Below are 24,849 nucleotides of genomic sequence, written 5' to 3' on the forward strand. Positions count from 1 at the left end.
TCCATTAATGATCTAATGTTATACTTTTACCTTGTGAAGCTCTACACCATACAGCACCAACAAAGTTAGCCATAATAAATATTTTATTTTCAAGTGTACATTGATTTTAAAATGTTGATATATAGTAAAATAAATTTGATTTCTCATGACACTTTTATGACCCCCAAAAAAAAAAAAGATCATAACAACTTTTTCTCTCTCTCTCACAAGAATAAGGTGTGTTAACTCTTGGACCAACCAAATGAAAGCCCCCCATAAAACACACACACGCCAAAATATACAACAACATCTCTGATCTGACATGATTGCTTTATGAGAAGCATTTATATATGTAGCCCTCAAATCCCAATCACTAAAAGATCTTTAATTTGTTTGTTAAGAAAAGTTCCTCCATTCCCTAAGACCCCAAGAATGGGAAACCTATATGATAATAGGCTAACAGTGTCTGTAGATGAGTTATATTTCAATGCTGAAAACAGTAGCATCAACAAGAGGGGGAGGATGGGAAGGAGGAACTATGATGCTGATGACACAGTAGTGTACAAATCCAAGAACCTTGAGACTGAAAGGAGGAGGAGACAGAAGCTGAGTGACAGGCTCTTGATGCTGCGCTCCTTAGTCCCCATCATCACAAATGCAACCACCTTAACCCTTCTCTTTTAATTACCCAATGCTTTCTTCTAATTCTCTGCTCATTGTGAAGCCTGCTTTTGATTTCTTCAGATGAACAAAGCAACAATAATTGAGGATGCCATCACTTACATTAAGAACCTTAAAGACAAAGTTGACAGTCTCACCCGAGAGCTTCAGGAAATAGAAGCAACATCGGAGACAACACTTGTAGAACCAAAGACTAATGAGACTAACAATGGTGAAGCCATGAAAGAATGGGGGATAAAGGTTAACCTTAGCTTTTTCCAATTGGCAAAAATTGATACAAGTACAATTATAATAATGTTGTTTTACAGGAAGAGGTGAGAGTGACCAACATTGATGGAAAGAAGCTGTGGTTGAAGCTGATCATCGAGAAGAAGAAGGGAAGGTTCACACAGTTGATGGATGCCATTCATTCGTTTGGCATAGAGCTCATAGACACAAATGTTACAACCATGAAAGGAGCACTTTTGATCACAGCTTCTATACAGGTGAGTAGTCATCTACCATGATTTCCTTTCATTTGAGCAACGATGCTCTATCACCTTACTCACAATCTTATGCTTCAGGGCATGGATGGTGAAGCACTTGTGGTTCAGCAAACCAAAGAGTTGATGCTAGATATTATCAACTCCACACACAGCTATTGACATTTTTATTTTTATTTTTACTTGTTCATTTGTTCATCAATTCATGTATTAAATGATGATATGAATTAACTCATTAAGAGAGTATTATTATTATTGCAATAATAATTTATTTTCCAAATTGGGTTGTTTCCTTTCCCTTAGCGCTCAAGTTTCCATAAATACACTAAATTAAGAGAATTATTTCAAACATTTATAAAATTTGTTAGCAGAGAATTTAGAAATTACAAGATGCTCATTTATTTTTCATCCAATTAAGACCAGAAAAGAAAAAAGGTAGCAGAGCTAAACTTACTTAAAGTCCTTTTTTTTAGATTAAGCACGTTAATAAAAATGAAGCGAAATGACCAAATTAAATAATATATTCCTAGTTAGAGAAATTTTATAGGTAGTTACTTCTAATAATTAAATAGAATGAAAACACGATGATGTTGGGTTAGAAAGGAGGTACACAAAGTGAGAAGAGTCTGGGACTGCTTAAAGCGTATAGACATGTAGTAAGAATCAGCATTGTCTAGTTACTGCTCAGTTGCAAAAGTGAAGTGTTGAGTACCTCAATAAAACAGTACATAGTACATACATACATGCATCTATATAGGAAAATGAATTCAATATATCCAAATCAAATGTTAGCTATTTGAATCTAGCTAGGACAGGTTTTTACACCCAAGATTACACATGAAATTTGGGTTTAAATATTTGTTTAGGACTTTAGGTACATATTTAGTTTTCATTAAAAAGGAAAAGAAAAAAATATCATTATATAACTCCCACACTCACACTGTGAGATTTTTAAACCTTATCCGAGTGATGAGATTTAAACTTGGTGTAACTTTTTTTTTTTCGTCGGGGGTGTAAGTGTAACTATATTAAGAAGCAATGTAATTTGCCATTTCATCTAGGCATCAACTAAAAAAAATGAACATTAAAAGAACTTTTCCCTCAAAAACCTTTTTTGAGGTTACATCCAGAAAAGGTTTTCTTTTGGGGCTCTTAAGCAATATTCTATATAATTAGGTAGCATTTGTTTCGAGGTGCTGAGACAGAGACTGAAAGACTATAACTCAGTATTATGTTTGTTGGCTTTGGTACTAAAATTTCAGTTCCTAAAATTTTAGTATTTCAGTATTTTCAAAAAGTAAGGATATATGGGATTAAAATTTTTTGGAACAGAGACTGAAACTCTAATAACATTTTATACAAAAATACGCTCATTTCAATTAATTATTTAATTCTAACTTTATCTTTTATACAAATTAAATTAAAATTTCATTCTTAATTTCTATCTCTGTCTCTTAATACCGAGATTTATTTCAGTCCGTGTCTCTTAATTTCTGTCTCTGAATCTCTCAATTTTTGTCCCTCTTCTAAAAACTACCTTAGAAATAAACAAACTCTATTTTTCTAAGAAAAAAAAAGTGAGATCACTTTTTTTCTTTTGGGCTATGGGCTAACTTTTAGGTCACAGGATAATGGAATCGAATTGTCTTGGTTGATATTGGATTATTGGAACCCACTATTTTTTGTTGAAGGTATTTTTTCTGTGTGCTTTCATGTTAGATTACAATTTGGATTTGAAAAACAATTTCCTTATTGACAAAAAAAAATTTCCTTAAAGACCCGAAACACGAAGCCGATTCCACAGATAATAATTATTGTGAGTAGAATTTTAATAAATATATTAAAAGTTTAAATTTTATATATTTTATAATTTTTAAATTAATAACCTTAACATATTCCTAAAGATTTATATTAATTAAATTTATAAAATATATATTAAAAGAACAAAACGAAAACTAAGGAAGCCAAGAACAATGAAACACCGGCAAATAAATCTAGTACACCAAACCTTGAATTCAATACCTTCAATACAGTGTATTTATTGAGGCAAGCAATACGTTGCGTTTTCAAGTAATATACTTATATACAGAGATCACCACCATTAGCTCTTCTGATATTCTAAATTCTAACACCGCCCTGAAATTTTCGACTACTGTCTTGAATTAATGTTATCTTGTTACCCAAAAAATTAATGTTATCTTTGCTTTAGATATGTTGATTACCTCCATTCCTTTTAGCTGTGCTGTACCAAAAATTATTGTACCTTAATTAATCTGTATCAAATGAGGTCGACCTATCTATTCGGCCCATAGACTATCTTATCATTAAATGATAGAAAAAGGAGCAGTTTAACCTTCTGTTGTGAGGAAATTGGAATGTAGTAATTGGAAGGAAGGAGCAAAAATATTTTCATATTTTGACGTTTCTGTGAAAGTGACTTTCTAAAAAATATTCTATTTATTAGTTAGTTTTATACACATCTAACTTTCTATATATTAATGGTCTAATACTCTAATTGTTTATATATGTGTGTTTCATTATTTTGATTGAGCTAACTTAACACAAAAATCTTAGTATTTATATATGACTTGGTTTGATAATATTTTTTAAAGAGGTATTTATATTTTTTAAAGCATAAATATTTTTTGGTTTGTATTTGATGGAAAAAAATTACGTATTTTTTTTTATAGCTTTTAAAAGTTAGTGGTATTTTTAAAAATATTTAAAAGAATATTTTTAAAATTAGTTTATAATTTTTAAAATTAAAAAATATAATATTATATATTAATAATATCTAAATTTATCTTTATATTTATATTTATTATGATTTTTAAATTTGAAAAATTATTTTATCAAATATAATTACTATTTGTTCTAAAATATTCTCTAAACTCATCATTATTATTAAGAATTAAGTTCAAGAGTATGTAAAAAGAATTAGTTTTGATCTAAGATTCTAAAAAGATTTCACAAAAAATGTTATGAATATAAATAGTAATCCCTCATTAATTAACATAATACCTAATAATTCATTAAGGGGTGTTAAAGAATTTATTTTCAGGGTTGTTTATGGTAGTTGTTGATAAAAATTGCGTTATTAACGAATATGGGTTGCACTTATTGTGGATATAGAATTTGCAATGGAAAAAATCGTTAAGAAGATGGGAAGAAGCCAACTTGCATGATTTTTAACATATTTTGCTATAAGTGGGATTTTACGAGAAAGGAATTGATAGGTTATGTTGAAAATATGATAGCAGTGAGAATTTTTCTGTGAAATCCTTTTTGCAGGTTTTCTATAAAATAAAGAGGAGGAGTCAAATATATATAACGTTGCGAAGAACTTGTGGAGAAGTCTTGTGCCCCTCATGTTGAGATGGCTTGGTTTGTTATCTAGAAAAAATTTAATATGAGAGATAAACTCAGTAAATATAGTATCATTGATCAAGTTTATGCGTTTTGTGTGTTTTGTGGTATGAAGGTGAAAAGTATTCACCACTTATTCTTTGTTTGTGAAATGTTTTTGGAAGGTTTGGGGTGATTTTTTTAAGAGTCTTGTTAGGGAGTCAATGAAATATTTATACAATATGCACAATTGACTACTTATTTAACCTATTATGAGTTAAAAATAAAAATTATCCATGAAATAATAAATTTAAAAACTCTTATTCAATTATTTCACATCAAATTTAAAATTCTCCAATTTCAAATTTTAAATTTTAAAAAAATCCAGTTAGTTATTTCAAAAAAATAACGATATGAAATCCTCCAATACTCTCTTCTTTTTCAAGCGGCAGTCATCCCACCTTCATCAATAATCATCTCATTTCACCGTCGCTACTTGGCTTGCCACACGCCACTCACCCTTAATAAAAATAACCATCCACTTAAAGATAAAAATAATCATCCGCATATCTAATGAATTGAACATCTAACATATTTTAATTATATATAACTAAACTCAATTCAATCAAAATAATCATCTACATAAAAATAAAATAACCATCCGCATACCTACTAAAATGACTATCCTAAATTGACCATTAAAATAGAAGAAGATGAATAAACAGAAGAAACTATTATTGTGGTCAAACATAATTTTGAAGGACTAATCCTGACAAAAGTGACGCTATTGTGAAGCATAGGGCTCAAATCATGAAAGAAGCTAACCATGCTTGGATCCGAAGAAGAAGAGCATGGTGGTATCATCGGTGAGAAGAGACTTGAAAGAATGGGAGAAAGCGAAGGCGCATCGGAGGAGGTGAGGACGGTGTCGGGAAGAAGGCACACACCGGCTGTGACGGAGGCGCTAGACTCCTGGGTTGCTGCGGTGCCGTTAGTTCAACCCACACAATATGCGCGTCTTCCCTTGGCGGTGACCTGTGTGGCAACGGCGCCAGTCGGAACAGTGTCGGCTGGTGACAGTGGCATTAGTGTACCGGCAAGACTCTATGAGAAAGGCATAGAACGCTGACAAACCGTATTGAGAGAGAGATGAGAGAAGGAGGTAGTTTATTTTTGTTTCCAAAACAGATGGTAATCCTAATAATTGATTTAAATTTCAAATTGGAAACTATTCAAAATTAATTAGTTGCCTATAATTTAGTTTTGAGAAAGTATAGGGAGCCAATGACCTAAGCGTACAATGCGTACAATAGAGGTTTAGAAAGTATTAGAGATATGACCATTAGTGTTACATTGTCCTGTCAAGTTATGCTTTTGGGATGAGTGGATTCATGACATGGTATTAGAGTTCTAGATCCAAAAGGTCAAAGGTTCGATCCTTGGTGAACTCCAAAACCAACTTACGTTTTTGAGATGGGTGATTTTATGACATGAGATGTTTATTATCCCTGGTATCCGGATGATTATTCTGGATAGTATGGGTGATGTTCATTTTATTCATGGACCAAATATTTAGCTCATTCTACACATTGTACGCTTAGGCCATTGGCTCCCTAGCACTACCGGTTTAGTTTTAATTCCAAATTAACTCCATTGTACACATTGTTTAAAATATACATTATCTCCTCATACTTTTTCTTTTTTTAACTCTTTTAGAGGATGAGTTGTATGGTGCCTAAATTGCTTAGCTTACTTTTAAAAGTAAAAAATAAAATGTTTAAAATAAAAAGTAAAATATTTTAAATTTATTAAATATTATCTATTTGTCTTTTTTAATAAGTTAGACACAATCTCGAAGGCAACATAGCATTCACTCTTTTAGATTGTCTTGGGTGTAGCCAGAAGATTGCAGAGACTACTGTTTTTATTTGTGGTCAACATGTTATATGTGTCGAGAAGATTAAAAATGGGGTAAATGGTCTTTTTTTTTTTTTTTGTCATGCTATGGAGTGTATGGAGGATGAGAAATAAGGCAGAATTTAATAAAAAAGTCCCAAATATGGAGAAATTAAAAAGCTGAATTGAGCACTATAAGATGTGGCTTAAAGAATGAGATGAATATAAGTTGATAGGCATAGGTGTTATATATTCTTGATTGTTGTTGCGGTTGTGGTGTGTGTTTTTTATTTTTGGGTTGTTTCTCTTTTTTTTTTTTTGATGTATTGTATTTGTTGATTTCTATTGTACCTCACTTCCTTTTGAAAAACTAGTGAATTGTTAGTCATAAAAAAAAAAAAAAAACTCATTTTATGAGTTTAATATACCTACATTGTAACCAGCATTCTTTTCTTAGAAGAGAAAGTTCCAATTGATTATATATGTATCTAAAAAAATGTGACTCAATACATGATACCACAACAAAACATCAAGCAACATGTAAGAAGAAAGCTCATTCTCCTAAATTAACTAAACCTAAAAGGCAACTCAGAGAAATAGACTGATGAAAAGGGAGCATCTTATAAAATGAGTATCTTGAGTAAGGAAATGGTAGTTCATAAAAAAAAGTAATTTTCACTATTTTAAAATCAACTAAATTTAGTGATATGCACTATTTTAAATTGTACACTTAGAGTACAATTTTTACTATTGGAAATTATAAACTTAAAATATTAGAAATTTAGAATAGGAGAATGATAATAACATCATGTCTTTAATCTATTTTTTATAATTTTATTCAAATAACTTTTAAGTTTAAAAGAGCAAAAATATTTTTAAATACTATTTTTTATACTTATTAAAATTATTTTTAGTTTAATTTATTAAATACATGTAGTGTAATTTTTTAAAATGTTATTTTCAAAAACCAATTTTAATAGACTATTTAAAAAAAAATTGTACTTGTATATATCCCTTTGTTGTCTACTTGTCTTTATTATCAATTAGGGTAGTTACTTAGACCATATCCCTACTTTCGAAGACCTTTTTCTAGTTATATAATATAATAATATGAGGCTACTTTCCTGCATGTGTTGCGTGCCAACCATTGTTTTGAATGAAAATTAAACTGACCACAAAAAAAGGGGTCTATTGGATATATATAAATTGCAAATTAAAGAGGAATTCGAATTTTTCTTTTTTTGGTATTAAGAGGAATTCGTACTTATTACTTAATGTCTTAATTAAAAGATAATCTAGCTTGAGCCTAATAACAGGAAATTGTCAGATGAAGTAGTACGCTTGAAGTTTCAAGCTCTTTATGTGATTTGATTTATATTTAATCTGTGTAATTATCATTAGGAGTTGCATATTTGATTATATTTTCCGTTCAAAGTTCTCAATTGAAGTCTAAATTATAAAGTAAAATGAGCAATTAAGAGAAGTAAAAATTCTGCGGAAAACAATAATAATGACAAACAGAAAAAGAAGCAAAATCTGAGATAAAAAAACACACAAAAAAAATAGACTAGAAATTTATTACCGGTAGAATCTCACTACACTGGAATAATAAAAATAATGTTCTCAAATATTTGTCTTAATTGTTTATTCTCGTTTAAACATAATTAAATCCCTTTGTCATAACTCAAATCAGTTTACCATTCAATACAAACAAAATCTACCTAACCTTAAAGTGTTTTATTCTCTAGTAGCTTTTCAAATAAAGTCACAACTGATCTAGACTTAAAAGTGAAAAATCAAACCAGGCAATGGGGTCATGATCTCAAATATATTAAATTAAAAAAGGGGAAAAAAATTAGTATCCCGTAAAAATAAATAAGTTACGGGTCAACCATCCATTTCCATGTCATCCCACCACCACCAAGCCTAATTTGGCAAGATCAGACCACATATTCCAGAAACCCAATGATTAACAAATGACTTGTGACACTTAGTTTTAGTTGTTGTTGTTTTTTGGTGATCTTAGAATAATTCTTGATGTTAATTTTGATATTTCCATATCGAATGTGAATGCATATAGAATTTTCATATATGTTGCAAGTGAAAATTTTACCTTATTAGAACACGAGAAAATTAAAACAATCTCATTTGTGTTGAATGTATATATGTAATGATAATTATTATTCGATACTCTGATTATATTATCTTAATTAAAATAATTTTGTTCATCATTAAATTTGGTTACGCATTATTAGAATGCTAAACTAATGTGTTATCCACCTAGCTAGGCGAGTTAAAAAAATATGGAGAACCACACTTATTCAAGCAGTATATGAAGTATGTAGTACATAGATTTATAAAAAATCGAAAATATTTGTTAACAAAAAAAATAGTTAAAAATAGTTATAACTTGTCTTATTTAATAATAAATAAGACAAATTTTTGCTTTTTTTTTGTTTATCTAATATTATCATAAAAAATAATACATACAATTCTAACTTCTAAGATTTTTAATTAAAATGACTCTAATAATACCGTAAACTATCAATTAACATGAAATATCTCTTTTAAAATGTTAAGGAAATGGAAAGAGGTACATAAAAAAAAGGGCAAAACACTATAATAAGCCAATGCTAGGCCGAAATTACGTAAATAAGCCAAAACCAAAATCGTTTCAGTAATGAGCCAAACCATATATTTATATAATTCGAACCACAATGGTTCGAACTACATTCGTTAATAATTCGAACCAATGCGGTTCGAATTACAGAGAGATGCTGATTCAAGTAAATCGAACCAAGCTGGTTCGAATTACAGAGAGAGAAGGTGCATCATATAATTCGAACCAGGCTGGTTCGAATTATAGAGAAGCTACATCAAGTAATTCGAACCAAGCTGGTTCAAATTACACAACCCCTAATTCGAACCAGTGTGGTTCGATTTAGTGGTAGACAGAGCAAGGGTGCACATGGTATGCCACGTCCTGGAGTGTGATCGTGCACTCTCCGAACGGCATATGAAACGTGTGCGTTTCCGGACGCCATCGCTCGACGAATGCACTGACAATGGCCTCGTCTAACTGGAACCATCTATCGTTCAGCCTTGCAAGATGGTATAGACCGGTCATCTGCAAGTACGGAACGTATCTGTCATCCAGTCGCATGTCCTGCTGCCGTCGCATGCTCCTGATGCATCGCTGAGGCTGCGCATGAAATGCACAACTAAACCGCATAAATATACATGAACAAGAACTACATGCAAAACAAATCCATAGACCGCACAAGTAAACCGCTAACATAAAACAGCTTAAGTAGAACCACTAACATAAAACAGCTTAACTAAAACCGTTAACATAAAACAGCTAGCATAAAACAACTAATACAAATCACTAACATAAAACAACTAACAGAAACCACTTACATAAAACAACTAACATAAACCACCAACATAAGAAACCAACATAAACCACCAACTATGGGTGGAAACTGGCCAGGCCAGGCCAGGCTTTGCTCTTAACAGGCCTGGCCTGTCATACAGTTGATTGACCTGAGCCTGGCCTGCAGCCTGTTATAGGCTCTTTATAAAGTACTAGGCCTGGCCTGTTATTCAGCCTGGCCTGGCCTGAAGCCTGTTAAAAGGCCTGATAATTTTTTTTACAAAAATAAAAATATTATTTAAAAAAATTATTTTTTAATAAAAATAGTTATATGTAATATGTCATATATTTAATAGTTATAAAAAATTTTAAACTTTTAACATATTTAAAATATACAAAAATATTTATAATAAAATATAATAAATTTAAAATATCCCATAATTTTATTAATAATAAATAATTATTTATATATTTAATTATATTTTAACAGGCCCAGGCAGGCCTGACAAGCCTATAAGGCTAATTAGTAAGCCTGGTCCTGGCCTATTAATGTATTAAGGCTTTTAAAAGAGCCTGGGCCTGTACCTATTTTATAACAGGCCAGGCCAGGCCAGGCCAAACACAGGCCAGGCTGCAGGCCCCTGGCAGGCCGCCTGGCCTTTTTCTACCCCTACCACCAACATAAGAAACCAACATAAACCACTAACTTAAAAGAGCTAACATAAAACAACTAACATAAACCACTAACATAAACTACTAACATAAACCACCAACATAAACCACTAACATAAACCACTAACATAAACTACCAACAAAACCACCATCTAACCCGCATGCAAAACCACTAAGATGCAGCTTCTCTATAATTCGAACCAGCCTGGTTCGAATTATATGATGTACCTTCTCTCTCTGTAATTCGAACCAGCTTGGTTCGATTTACTTGAATCAGCATCTCTCTCTGTAATTCGAACCACATTGGTTCGAATTATTAACGAATGGAGTTCGAACCATTGTGGTTCGAATTATATAAATATATGGTTTGGCTCATTACTGAAACGATTTTGGTTTTGGCTTATTTACGTAATTTCGGCCTAGCATTGGCTTATTATAGTGTTTTGCCCTATAAAAAGTTATATGTATACAAAAAATTAATAAAAAAAATTAATTATTATATATTTATATATAAATATATATGTAATTTAATATAATTTTAATTAATATTTTATATTTTATAATAGTAGTTATTTTTTATGTACATGTAATATAATTGTAATATAATTGAATAATTTATATATTATAGTATATATCTCGTGTCTAACTACTGAGGAGCCTTAAAATATAGTTAGAGTGGTGTTAGTGCGTGGGTTGACTCATAAAGCTACACGAACGCATTTTGATTAATTAAAGAAAGTCCTTATTCCTTAAACTCAAATTAGTGGCCACAAAGCTGTTTTTTTCTTCTCTTCTTCGGTTCTTCCTTCATCTTAATAATCATGAACCACGAGAGGTGAATCATTTTTCATAATACGTGTCTTTTACATCGGAACCCATCATGATTCATTAATAGTACGTAGGCACGTGATTGCTTGTTACACAATTTCCCTCCTAATAATTACCCCCTCTTTAATTTACTTTTTACCCTTTCCATCTATTAATTTGTCACATTTACAAAAGCATGACATCACAATATATCCTATCCTATACGTATAACTAACCGTACCTAAACATGGTAACAAAGAAGAAACATGATCAATACCAAAATCCAAATAGTCAAATATAGATGTTTTTTTTTTGTTGGTACGGATGAGAGTATTTGATTACAAGAAGCTAATAGGGTAAGTACAAGAAAATTATAATTAGGCTGTCAAGTTGAACAGAAATCAGAGGAACAATAATAGGTGCTGAGAGTATGTCTCTGGTAGTTTAGAACATTTTGGAGCAAAAGAAGACGAGGGAGAACTTCCAAAAAGTTATAGACGCTGATGATATATACATATAACACGTAATTTTCATCAAATAATGCAATCTACTCTCACCTGTTTATTCATCATCATCCCTGTCCTATGTATTCAGAAAAATCAACAAAACAAATTCAATTGTTTTTTTCACATCACGTATAAATATTTTCAAACCTTTTTGATTTTATTCCAAGTATTTTAAAAATATTTCAATTTTGCTCTTAAGATAAAATTATTAACAATGATCAATTTTTGTTTTTTTAATAATGTTATTTACAATTTTTCTTTTGTGAACCTTTTTTTTATCATTTTATTTATCATTTCACTTTTCATATCTTTCTTCTTCTTCCTCCTTTGATCACTACTCCTAATACCACCAGAATTTCACTTCTTACTGAACTTAAAATTATAAATCTTAAATATTAAATTTTAAATTTTAAACACTATATTTTAAATTTCAAATATTCCAAAACATAAACATTAAGAGAAATAATAATAAAAAAAACAATATTATATATACATGTACAATCAGCTACTAACTCAAACATTATATATATCCTTATATAAATATATTTGTTTAATTTATTTTTGTTTAATTTATTTTTAATATATATTCTATAACTGATTTGATGGTTAATTTTTTTGTCTACACTACATGATGATTACCAGAAAAATTAATTAAAATGGAATAATATTAACTAACATAAAAGTTAAATTCCCTGTATACTTTGATCCTAATAATAGCTAAATTCATTTGAGCAAATGTTCATATATACGGCATAAGTGACAGTTAATCAATGGCTACTACATATATAGAGTAGACCAAAGAACAATGATTTTACTCGTACATACGTTATTTAAAACATGCAGTAAATTAAAACTGAGAAGTGAAAATTCTCGAATGAATTCAGTGAAAGAAGAAGGCATTGACAAGTCCTGGTGAGAAGAGGGGGCCCGCGTGTATGCTGCACGCGCGCATGCTTGTTATGGTAGGTCCTCTTTTGAGTTTTGATCATTTTAACCATGAATTTCAAGTTTTCAACGTTTAAGGACTACTAGTCTACTAGTCATCTCATGCTAACGAAAAAAAAAACTTTAATCATATTTTAATTTAACTTTGATTTTCAGTGCTCGAAAAATCATAAAATCGATTATATATTTTGGATAACAAGCTTTTATATATATATATATATATATATATATATATATATATATATATATATCTCTTTTTGTTCGTTATCTTAGGACCTCGGGTGCCCGTCGGTTCGGATGGTGATGGAAGGATGAGTAGGCAAGACCTCGGGTAGACCTAGACTAGGCGTGGAGATGCGGATTGAGAGGTGATGATACTAGAGAAGAGGTTCAGGGGATGGCCACGTGCAAGGACACTCCGACAATCAAGTTAGTGTCCGTACGAGGTGATGATAGCCGAATTAAATAAAATGCGACGTACCTTGGGGAGAGTGTTGACCTCTCCCCTTATATATTGTTGCTAGGCGGGCCCATAAATGACCTAGTCCACTGGCCAAGAAATTTTTATGAGCTGTCATAGTCTACGTGGGAGGTGCAGGTCGTTCCAGTTACCGAGTCAGGAGTTCGGGTGTTGCCCCGAAGATACCGACCCGACCGGTTTGCTGGGTGTAAACTTAAGCCGTGGTGACAAATTGTTTGTACCTCGGGTCAGATGCGGGGGACTGACCGTCGGGTTTCCCTATTGTGATGATTCGGGCTTGGGCCAGAAGCGGAATTTCTGACCCGTCGTGTAATTGGGTCTGGACCATGCGAGTTCATAACACTTTTTATGTTGGTTATTATAAACTTCTTTTTTTAATAAATACATCAATTTTATTCTTTTAATTTTTTAATAAAATAAAACTTTTTATGTCAAACACTCTAAAATTACTATTTAAAAAATAATATTTTTATTTGAATATATTTTTGTAAATAACTCTATAAAATTTATACCTCTTATATCCATTTATTATCATAAAATAATGAATAAAAAATAATATATTTCAATAGAAAAAAGGTAAAAGTAATATTTAAAAATGTCTGTAAAGTTAAAGTAAATTATATTATTAAATTAATTGAGATTCTAAATTATACCATTACCACAAATGAAAATTTCTTACGCACAAATATAATTTATTTTTTATATAAATTACTGTGTTATTCGAAAGATGCAATTTTTTTAGTAATTAAAAAATATTAAAGAAACAAAAGAATTGTATTCTAATTATTTCTTTTTTTTTCTTTTTTTTTTTATAAAAATTATTAGAAATTAAATTATTTATTCACTTGAATATATATTTATATTCATATATTCAAATGAATAAGAAGAATTCGTATATATAGAAAGAGCTTAACAAAAGGGTGATCCTTTTGTCGACGGATGCTCCTATTATACCCGTAGTCTCTGAAGGATGAGAACCGACTATGTATGTAGCACCTACATCGAGAATTTAAGTATTGTATACGTCATTAGTTCGATCATTTGTAGGAACTACCCGTAATAACGAACTTGCAAAATGAATCTGTTTATCATAAAGGGATTCGTTGTTCCTGACTCTGCTTCACCTTAATTGTTATTTGAACAAGTAAAGTTATGTCTTGGTCCGAGTGGGAATAGCATTTCTCTTCTAGAGTCTATTAATGTTGTAAATGTAAATATTAAGAACTTTAACTTTGAACTTTGTAGGATATTTCCGTTTACGACATGTGATTAAAATGGATATTACATAAAACTAGAACGTATTTGTATTTCATTCATATTCAATTCAACAATAAATAAAAATTCCATTTAGATCACTCAAATTTCAATATTTCGTTGCAAAGATTCAGTTCTTCGGTCGAACGAATTTTTTTAGATTGATTATACCATATGGATATAAACGAGGATATAATCAAAAAGAAGAAAAGGGCTAGCAAAAACCTAAGACTAAGATTTGAAAGAGGAGTCCAACAAACAAACAAACGTTCGTATAGGCCGGTTATCATCTACGTAACCGCAAACTTGCTTTCTTCAAGGAGAGTGAAGCCCTCGAAAGAGGGACGAGCGGAACGGCTTCGGTATTGGTAAGCATTTGCCCGCCGGGCTCAGTTTGGGCTTTCCAGTCTCGTTCCCTTTAATTGCACGATATAAATAAGGAGGGATATCAAGCGGGAAGGCAGTGACGGTGAGGGAAAGGCAAGTAGTCAGAAGCAGGAAGCAGCAGTAAGAGCAAGAGCAGTCCGCAAAGCAGCTGGGCCAATCTAAGATTACCGACTCTCCGACCCCATTTCGGTGCACTATTGGAGTTTAGGTCTGCCACTTTTTCAATCGAAAATGAAAGCTGTCAAGATCAGAGCGTACTGCTCTATCTATGTAATTTCTTTCAAGAATTGAGTTTGCTCAGATAAATAATATTAGCATAAGGACTACAAAAAGTTTATAACTCTTACATATGAATGTAACAGCTTAGAATAAGCCAAGAGCTAAATAGTATTTTAGTATTTTACATGTAAGTCGTGGTAAATTATAACGAATTACTAGCAAAGCATAACAATACATAAATCACTAAAGGTTGTAGAAGTTTTAAAATTTATGTATAAGCTGATACAAAAAGATTGCCATTTATTCTTATATCCACTGTAGGATGCAACAATTTATATATATTTAAAAAAAATGATAAACAATAATCATCTTAATGTGGTTTACATATAAAATACTAAAACGCTACAATTCGTCATGTAAAGAAATATTCATTATTGTAATTGTATAATTTAGAGTCTTAATTAATTTAATAATATAATTTATCCGTAAAACTATATTCGATCAACATCATTATTATTTTTTTTTTAAAATTACCATCAAAATGGCAAGTACCTACTAAATTTTAATTGTATCCAAAAAAGACATTTGTCAAAATAGTGACATTTGTGGTAGAACATATTCGGAGTTAAAAAAAATTAAAATAATCTGGTAGGGGTTGACCTTAATTCTATTGTGTGGGTTTTTCTTTAATCGTGTTTGTTTTGTTCGTTATTGATATTAATATAAGTGGTTGAAATTGTTGAGCCTAATTTAATTTTGGGTTAAGTTATGATAACAAATATTATTTTAGGTGGAAATCTTAATATTATTTAATGTGAGTGTTAGTGATGCAGGTCTAAATGTCAAAGTCCAGCAAGTGTTTCAACAATGTAAAAGAGCTAAAGCTCATCCTCATAGCAACGTTCAAAAATAAAAGGTTATATGTATTTGCTAAAAGTTATAGGAAGACAACTGAAAAAAGAAAAGGACAAGTGTTGGTATAATAAAGCAAGAAAGACAGCTGATACACTCTCATTGCTCCAAAGATACAAGGACATCTCCACTAACCCAAGGTTACTAGCAGAGCAATGCATGGATCGTGATTGAGCAAAACATAAACTTGCAGCAGCAGGAAATGGAGCAGAATGCAAAAGAAGAGCATGCCAAGAAAGAAGGCCAAGAAAAGGACAGTAGAGGTAGTGGTCGAGCTCCTCAAGCAGCAGAGGTAGTGGAGCATGGTGAAGAAGGAATACTGCCAGCTATGACAGCTCCAACGAGCAGCTGGTACAAGGAAATGGAAGAGACAACAATGAAGCCAAGTTGAAGATATATATAACAAACTTCATCCCACCATTTCAAGACAAGAGAGAGAACACACACTCAGAGCACCATCTCTAAAACAGAGCTGGAATCTCTTTCTTCTACTCAAGCTTAATTCTGATCTGTGTTATGGCTGTCTTGCGTTATTTTCTGTTTTGAGAAAAGGCAATTATGTGAGGTTCAAAAACCAAGAGAGAAAAGGCAAAAGCGATGCAAAACAACCACTATTTTTCTGATGTAATTTGGGTGTATGAACTAGGATTAGTTTTCCTTGCCTAGTTGGGATAGCACTGGGTGAAATCTGAATCTGATAGATTCCCCTTCCAAGTTGGGACAGCACTTTGGGTTGCTAAGTTTTGGTGAAGAAAGCTTAGGGGTAGATACTAGTTGAATTAGGAAGTAATTTAATAGTATTGGTGTATGTAACCTGAGAATTATAGTGAAAATTTTACCATGGTTTCTGGTGGAGATTGGACGTAGGATTCATGGCACTGAGAATCCGAACCAGGATACATACTGGCCTCCTTTCTCTTCTTCTCTGCTCTTTTAATGTTCTGCGTATGAGATAATTTTAAATAATCTCCTGTAACTTAATCTTCCACTGTAACAGAGTTTGAAACTCTAAATTTTAAGCTAACTTGATTCAACCCCCTTCTCAAGTTCACCTAGAACCATCAGAAATAATGTAAGTGGTCTATATATATGAATTAAGTATTATTTTAGTTTTTATAGTTTAGGTTAATTTTTTTTATTTTTAACCATTTTTTACATATAAAATTGTCCCTAAAATTTAACGTAATTTTAAAATCGTTCTTTTAAATAAATTAATTTTTAAAATGACAAAAATATCTCTCTTGTTTTTGACCATCACCTCTCTTCCCCTATCCACTACCACTTTATCACCATCTGAATTACCTCACCCAAAACTCAAAACTCAAAAAATTATCATCGTCGTTGTTGTCTTCATCAAAACTCAAAAGTCAAAACCCACCATCACTACCTCCCACCCACTACCACTCCATCACCATCATTATCTGTATCATCCTATCCAAAACTTAGAAAATCATCATCATTATCGTCATCATCATCAAAATTCAAAACCTAGAACTGAAAACTAAGAAAAATAAGAACCCATAACTTAGAACTCAAAAAAAAAAAAAAACAAGAAAATCATCAGAACTCAGAACTCAGAAAAACAAGAATCCAAACATCAAAATTCAGAAAAACATACAAGAAAATCATCATCATCATCGTCAAAACTCAGAACTATTAACAAAACTTAGAACTAAAATTCTTCCTCTTTCATTAACAAAACTCATATGCAATTACAATAATCATAAAATCTCCAAGTTCATCTTCAATTACAAAAACCGAAAATTCATAAATCTAATTACCAAAAATTCCTCTAAAACCCTTGTTGTAGATTTTGCACATGACCATCAGCCAGAAGAAGAGACATTGCTGGAGGACACGAGGAACAATGCCACCACCACCACCTCTTCGACGATGACGAGGAACACGAGGACGAGGGCCAGACGCGTCCTGGCGAGGTTAGGGCGCGAGTCGCAGCGATGCGAGGGCGAGGTGCGCGCGGCAAGACGAGAGTGAGGATGAGGCAGCGACGACGACGACGAGACTTCTTTCTATCCGCTTCTCTCTGTCTCTCTCTCTAAGCTTTTGCTTCTCCCTTTTTGGTGATGGAGATAATGATATTGAAGTGGGAGTATAATTGTACGAAAGACAATTTTAAAATTACATCAGATTTTGAAGACTTTTTTTTTACAATATATATATATATATCTTAGCTCATTTTTGTTTAATTTATTCGTCAGTCAATTTATCATTGTGAAATATTTATAAATTTTATTAAATTATACTAATTATATAATAATTTAATTTTAATATATTATAATATTAATATAAAAGAGTCAGATTTATTGTGACATGAATAAAAATAATTAATTTTCACGTATATTATTTAAAAATCATTAAACACGTTATATTCATACTGTTATTATCAATGCATCAAAATTAAAATTATTATATAATATACCAAAAAAATAATATATGATATTCTTGTAGATATTTCTAAATCTTCTACCTAAACGGACGATTCATCTGAATTTTAAAATGTTCAAAAGTCATAAGTTCAAAGGGGATAAGGTCATTGACATCCGAATTTGGTCGCTGCCAGTGTTGCAGTTGTGTTAGGTTAATTATTATTTTAGTTCTTGTTTCTTAAGTTGGGTTTTAGACTTTAGATTATCTTTTACGTGGCATGCACGCGCCATCATACCGCGCTTTGGGTTTGGCCAACCAAGTTCCATTCCTTTTTTTCCCCTTTTGTTTCTTTTTAAATGGAAGCATTAGTACATTAGCAACTAGGTTATTGACCCTGCTACGAGTCCTGGTACTACATTGTCTGCAATGATAAGCATTTGGACCATTAGAATGGTCCTCAATTTCATCCAAGGGTACATATTTTTCCGTTATAATTTTTTTCTGGTGACTTTTTTCTGTTATAAATTTTAAATTTTAGAGTAAAGTATATTTTTTTTTTAAAATTTGATAAAAATTTAAAAGATATTTCTAAATTTTATTTGTTTTAATTTTGTTCTAAAAGTTTTTTATTTGTATTAAATATGTTCTTGACGGCTAATTTTTTAAAAAATTTAAAATCGATTCAACAATAATTTCATAAGAACAATCTTCAATATAAACAAATCAAGTATCATTTTTATGCATTATTGTTATATTGGTCTTAAATTTTTTGAAAATTTAGCCATCAAGAGTATATCCGATACAAATCGAAAATTTTTAAGATAAAATTAAAACAAAATAAAACTTAGAGATATTTTTAAAATTTTTATCAAATTTTAGGACAAAAAAATACTTTATCCTGAATATTATAATAATAGTAGTCTATTATGTCAATAAATTATCACCAGAAAAAGAAAAAAGGCTAGAGTAGTGCCTAAAAGGTAGTTATATTTTAATCAATTGAAAATTTTAATTAATATTCATAATTTCCCTTCTTGAATGAGGAGAAAGCCTTGTGATTTTTTGTTTTTCTTATTTTCTCAATTTTTTCAATGTCTTTTTGAAAGCACAACTTCCAACAGTTAAATTAGTTATATTTTTATTTTACAATATTTTCGATATTTGTTTTTTCTTAAACCATAAATTTAAAATATTTGAACCATATGATCAATATCTTTCAGGAATCATGACATGGCTGGAATATAGCTACGATCATATCTCATCACATACATCAATATCATCATACCCACATCCCTTCATACAAAAGGAACACAAGTAATTTCCACAAGCAATGTATTATAACAAGTGCCTTCCTATATATGAACTTCAGATTGTATGTGAACTTATATCTTATTATCATTGAGTGTAACATAAAATAATTTAAATAAAATATAAATTGATATTATTATTTCTCATCATACTCTAATATATATATATATATATATATATATATATATATATATATATATATATATATATATATATATATATATTGGATGATGTGGATATATCTTTTAAATATAAAATGCTTAGGATTTATTATATTGTAATTCAAAATTTTATTTATAATGACATGGATTAATCTTGTGATTTATACAATATATTTATAATAATTATTATTTTAGGTAAAGGAGTAGATAAGAGTTGATACATTATTCTAATTAAATTTAAAAAGATATATACAAGAGAAATTAGACCAAGCATTATTGAAGCATATTATTCAAAATTATTTAATACATATATATAGCTATCCAGTGAACTGAATATTTCTCTCTCACAAAATTAAAGCAAGATAGATAACCCAAGAAAAGTGATCAAACAAACAAATAAATAAAAATATAAAATTACATAGACATACACATGCATGTACATGTATTTAAATAAATAAATAAAAATTAAAAAAGAGCAGAATTAGAATTAGATTCAATGTTTTGTTTGTGTCTTTAATTTATGTGATTTGTCCAATCATCGGCTTGTAATGTCAACCGGATTCCGGTAATCTCTCTCCAATTTTCCGTACCCTTCTTCACAAACCGCTTCATATATAAATAAATTCTCTCTAACGACCCTCCTCCTTTACCCTTTCTTCTTCCCTATAAAAAGCCTATTTAATCCTTGCTCTCTCTCGGTGTGAGATCATATAATATGGCTGACGATGAGGATTTCCAAGGTGCAGCAGGGATTTGCGGTGAGAACTGGTGGAGGAGTATTGATTCAACAAGGAGTGTGTTTCCTCCTCTAACCTCATCATCATCACCATGTTCAACTTCACCTTGTTCCGTGGCACCACCCACCGACACTAGAACTTGGCCAAGTAGTGATGATCATCATCATTGTTTCATGGATTTGAAGGCACCGGCGTGTGATATTATTAGTAACACTAATAATAATAATTACCATATGAGTTTTCATGATGCACAAGAGAAGCCACACAACAACAAGACTACTACTAATGAATCACAAAGTGGAAGCATGTTGATCGATTCAACCTTCCAAATGATGGGTTTTGGCTTGTCTTCACCCAATTGGGATCATCAATCTCTGTTGTAAGTTTTCATGAATATTAATTTGTTAGTATATATAGAAATATGCGTGATAGTGGATGCATATGTGCACACACAGCAGGGTCCAAATTAATTAAAGGTTCCACTATGGAATTGAAGAAAAAGTAGTAGCGTTGGTTTTCTCTTAACTTTTTCTCATTGATTTCATTTGTAAAAAGCGAACCTCTTCTTATGAAAAGCATGTATATGGGGTATACATACTACACTACTGTCTGTATGTTTCTACTCCTTAATTTTCTTATATTTTCCATTATTTAACTTGTTCTTCTTCAGAGACAATAATAATTCACAAATAATCCAAAAGGATTATTGGAGCAGAAAGAACTTTGGAACCCAACAACAACAAGTTTCAAGTACCATGGATGTTTTCAAGCGCATGAACAACCAAGAATTTTCCTCATCAACTTATGGTTACCCGTCATCAACACTGATTCAAACATTATATGATCCACAGCAGCAGCCACAGCGCTCATCATCATCATCATCATCATCACTTTTCACCAACCGTTCCATGTCCTATTCATCATCTTCTACAGTTAATTATCATCATGCCTCCGATGAAGTGTCACTGTCACCAATCACATGGCCTAAACTCTTTTCTTCTTCTTCTTCTTCATCATCATCTTCTTCTTTATCACTACTTCCCCCAATGGCAAAGCACCCTGACAATAACAATAACAATATTGGACTTCACTTTTCCAACAACAACACCCCTTTCTGGAACGCTTCCTCCGACGCACTTCACGACATTAGAGCAGGTGCTTTTCCTTTTGAAGAAGAAGACAACAAACCCAATTCCCCCATTATTCTACTCAACAAGGTAATATAATATAATATAATATAATATCTAGTTTATTCAATTTTACCTGCTAACTAGCTAGGGTTTTTCAATTTGATTTTAATTATTTGAAAATTCAGCTTAAGAGCGAAGAATTGTGTGTGGACTCGGAAAAGAAAAATAATAATGTTTGCTCATCACCACCTCCATTAAAAAGGGCAAGAATTGAAACTCCACCCCCTTTACCAACTTTTAAGGTACGTACATAGAAAAGAAAGAATAAAATTGATTCAAGCGTGATAATCATTATAAGGCTAGATTTTAACGAACAAGTTGATATATGTAAGGACAGGTTCGGAAAGAGAAGTTAGGGGACCGAGTTACTGCTCTTCAGCAACTGGTTTCACCTTTCGGAAAGGTGAATTTCCCAACATGCATGTCTCTTTCACCTTTTTTTCTTTCTTTCTAGCAGCATCTACTTCTATATATATAATATCATAGACTTATTTGCAACCTTTACTTTCTTATATTAGACCTTAAAATAAAGCTGCAAATTTAATAATTGGAAAAATCAACTGACCGCACATATATGCCGTATTATTCTTGTTTCTTTGATCTTATCAGACCGACACTGCATCCGTTCTCCACGAAGCCATTGAGTACATCAAGTTTCTTCACGATCAAGTTAGCGTATGTAATTTGAATAAAACCCTAATCATTATTAGTTAAATAAATAGATGTACGTATATTCTTCCAAGTTATATTAATGCTTTTATTTCGAAAAACATGCTCAATTAAGATAATCAATTATTAATCCTTCACTTTTTGAATAAATTCAGGTTTTGAGTACTCCATATATGAAGAGTGGAGCTTCCATTCAACCCAATCAGGTATTTTAATGTATAATGCTTTACTTTTTGTCTAATTAAATTTAGAAAAAGCATAGGGTATCAAATATATTATCTGCTAGCTTATTGTCAATAATAATTAATTATTGTATTTTAAACATATATATAAAGAGATACATCCAAAAAATATATTTATAAAAACACTTCTATTAAATATAATCATAAAAAATATATTTTTATTAGACACATTCACAAAAATATTTCTATTAAACATAGTTATAAATAAGAATTGATAGAAATTGATAACGTAGCGGGATTGTTAAATTTATTTATCATAGCTTGTATTATTTAAAAAGAAATGCTAAGGGTATCATTATTTAATTATCAATTTAATTCTTTTAATTTAGTATTTTTAGTCTACTAATTTAATAATTTATTTTATCTTATATTTTTAAATATTAATAACTAACTGATAATAAAAAATAATAAATTTTGATGACTTTTTAATATTTTTTATTTAAATTTAAATAATAAACAAACAGCAATATATGCACCAATGATGAAACTTTGTTGCGGTGTATTTGAAGGAATGTAATGATTGGAAAGAGTCACCAGAAGTGGCAAAACGAGATTTGAGAAGCCGAGGGCTATGTTTGGTACCAATTTCAAGCACATTCCCGGTTGCTACGGAGGTGAGTGCTGATTTCTGGACGCCAACATTGTCATTCGGAGGAGCACTTCTAAGATAGAGAGAGAAAAGACAATTTTGCATGTGTGAGAGGAGCTAGCGAGGGAGGATCGGGATTGGGGGTTGTTGAAGAGGAAAAGCTACCAAGACAAGAAAATAGAGAAAAGAAAGAAAAGAAGGGAAAGCAACAAAGTGAGAAAGAAACAAGAAATTAAAGTAAGTGACCCTTCAAAATGCTGGGCCAGGCTATACAAGCAGAATGATGTAGCCTGCCAAGTGATTAGTGACCACTCAAACATTTTAAGGTTAATAACCACCATCACTATATATGGTCGGTGACACCGGGTAGGAACAAGTGCTAAATTCAGCCACAATTAACATTACATTATAGATATATTAAAACTTTAATTTGTTGTTGTTGAGGGGCAGAATTTAGCAGATGGGGTAGTTAATAAGGTGCCTTTTGTTCCTGCTCATTCCTTTTTATTTCCTTTTATTACTACTGATTATTATTATTTTGTTTAACTTAATTATATTTTTATTTTGTACAAAAGAATAAACCTGTTTATCATTATCAGTTGGCTATAGCTTTTGCGATCAAATTAAACAAAATAAATTGAAAAAAGTAATTGGATCATTCTTATTGAGTAATGCACTAATGCTATACAAGTTCAACCATTTGTCAAATTTTTAAATTAACAAGATAACAACTCACTGTGAATTTTATATGAAGACAACTCATTGTATGTGAATTTTATATCAATTAAAAATTATATGTATTTTTTTTTCAAATTATTACTATTAAACTTGAAAGACTCTAGCTCAATTGTATACTTCAAATTCAAAATCAAAATGCATGTCTCAAATCTATAAAGCTTAGCCTAGCCGTGAAAGTTGAAACCATGTCGATATGGGACCTATGCTAATTATATTATGCAAAGAAGTATATATATATATATATGGTAATAATTTTGACTATTTAATATTTTGCTTTATTTTTTCCCGGTTCATTTTATGGGTTACTTTCTTTTTCTTTTTTCTTTTTTGTTTTGATGTTTCACCTTTTTTTTGTTGGGTTTTTGGGCTCCCTTCCTATGTGGAGAAAAAGCCCAAATGCTAGTATCCAAGCCCATGATTAGTTGAAGTGGCTGAGGTGAGTTAGGGTTGAGAGAGAGAGAGGTCATTTGCAAGGAGAACACCAAACACTAGAAAGAAAAGAGGAGAGAAAGTCATTTTCGCACATACACAAAGCTGTCTCTGTAAATTGGTCACTGCAGATTCGTTAACCGTTGGATCGAGCTCAAATTTGGACAGTGTGTTCTACATATCTGGTTCTTTGATTTCACCGTTCGGATCTTCAATTCGACATCTGTAGCTGGAGATATTGGCCACGCACAGTAGCTCTGTTTTTGTGGTATTTTCATCTTCTTGTTCTTGTTTTGAAAGCTTTGAAGCTTGGGTTGTTTGGCTTGTTGTATGCACGTTTTGTGCAGTAATTTGTGACTCTCTTGTACCCTATTTTTCATCATACTGAAGCTATATCCTGGTCTTGGTGACTCGTGGTTTTTACTTCTCTCATTGAGGAGGTTTTCCACGTTAAAA

At 31.2% G+C, this 24,849-nt stretch overlaps 2 protein-coding genes across 3 annotated transcripts; both read left to right on the forward strand.

Annotated features, from left to right (window-relative positions):
* The first annotated feature begins 270 nt into the window (after nucleotides 1–270).
* Nucleotides 271–1,386, forward strand: LOC130967349 (transcription factor DYT1). The gene is made up of 4 exons (XM_057892162.1): nucleotides 271–636; nucleotides 724–900; nucleotides 969–1,145; nucleotides 1,224–1,386. Exons 1-4 carry the CDS (start codon nucleotides 313–315, stop codon nucleotides 1,302–1,304), a joined length of 759 nt encoding a protein of 252 aa, XP_057748145.1. The 5' UTR covers nucleotides 271–312; the 3' UTR covers nucleotides 1,305–1,386.
* An 18,967-nt stretch (nucleotides 1,387–20,353) lies between these two features.
* Nucleotides 20,354–23,750, forward strand: LOC130967899 (transcription factor bHLH112-like). 2 transcript variants are annotated; one of them, XM_057892942.1, is made up of 7 exons: nucleotides 20,354–20,915; nucleotides 21,207–21,753; nucleotides 21,852–21,968; nucleotides 22,064–22,129; nucleotides 22,336–22,405; nucleotides 22,551–22,601; nucleotides 23,147–23,750. In XM_057892942.1, the coding sequence occupies exons 1-7, from the start codon at nucleotides 20,515–20,517 to the stop codon at nucleotides 23,152–23,154; spliced, it is 1,260 nt and encodes a 419-aa protein (XP_057748925.1). In that variant the 5' UTR covers nucleotides 20,354–20,514; the 3' UTR covers nucleotides 23,155–23,750. The 2 variants fall into 2 exon arrangements, with proteins under 2 accessions (XP_057748925.1, XP_057748924.1); XM_057892941.1 differs by having other exon boundaries at nucleotides 20,357–20,915; nucleotides 22,336–22,401.
* Nucleotides 23,751–24,849: the final 1,099 nt, after the last annotated feature.

Source organism: Arachis stenosperma, chromosome 3 (genome assembly GCF_014773155.1).
Source record: "Arachis stenosperma cultivar V10309 chromosome 3, arast.V10309.gnm1.PFL2, whole genome shotgun sequence".
Taxonomy (NCBI): Eukaryota; Viridiplantae; Streptophyta; class Magnoliopsida; order Fabales; family Fabaceae; genus Arachis; species Arachis stenosperma.

What these genes read in the sequence shown, in the direction of transcription:
- LOC130967349 (XM_057892162.1), top strand. Translation starts at nt 313, where the DNA reads ATGAGAAGCATTTATATATGTAGCCCTCAAATCCCAATCACTAAAAGA. An exon ending in TAGTCCCCATCATCACAAAT is followed by an intron (nt 637 to 723) that starts GCAACCACCTTA and finishes TGATTTCTTCAG; the next exon opens with ATGAACAAAGCAACAATAAT. An exon ending in TGAAAGAATGGGGGATAAAG is followed by an intron (nt 901 to 968) that starts GTTAACCTTAGC and finishes GTTGTTTTACAG; the next exon opens with GAAGAGGTGAGAGTGACCAA.
- LOC130967899 (XM_057892941.1), top strand. Translation starts at nt 20,515, where the DNA reads ATGGCTGACGATGAGGATTTCCAAGGTGCAGCAGGGATTTGCGGTGAG. An exon ending in TGGGATCATCAATCTCTGTT is followed by an intron (nt 20,916 to 21,206) that starts GTAAGTTTTCAT and finishes GTTCTTCTTCAG; the next exon opens with AGACAATAATAATTCACAAA. An exon ending in CCCCTTTACCAACTTTTAAG is followed by an intron (nt 21,969 to 22,063) that starts GTACGTACATAG and finishes ATGTAAGGACAG; the next exon opens with GTTCGGAAAGAGAAGTTAGG.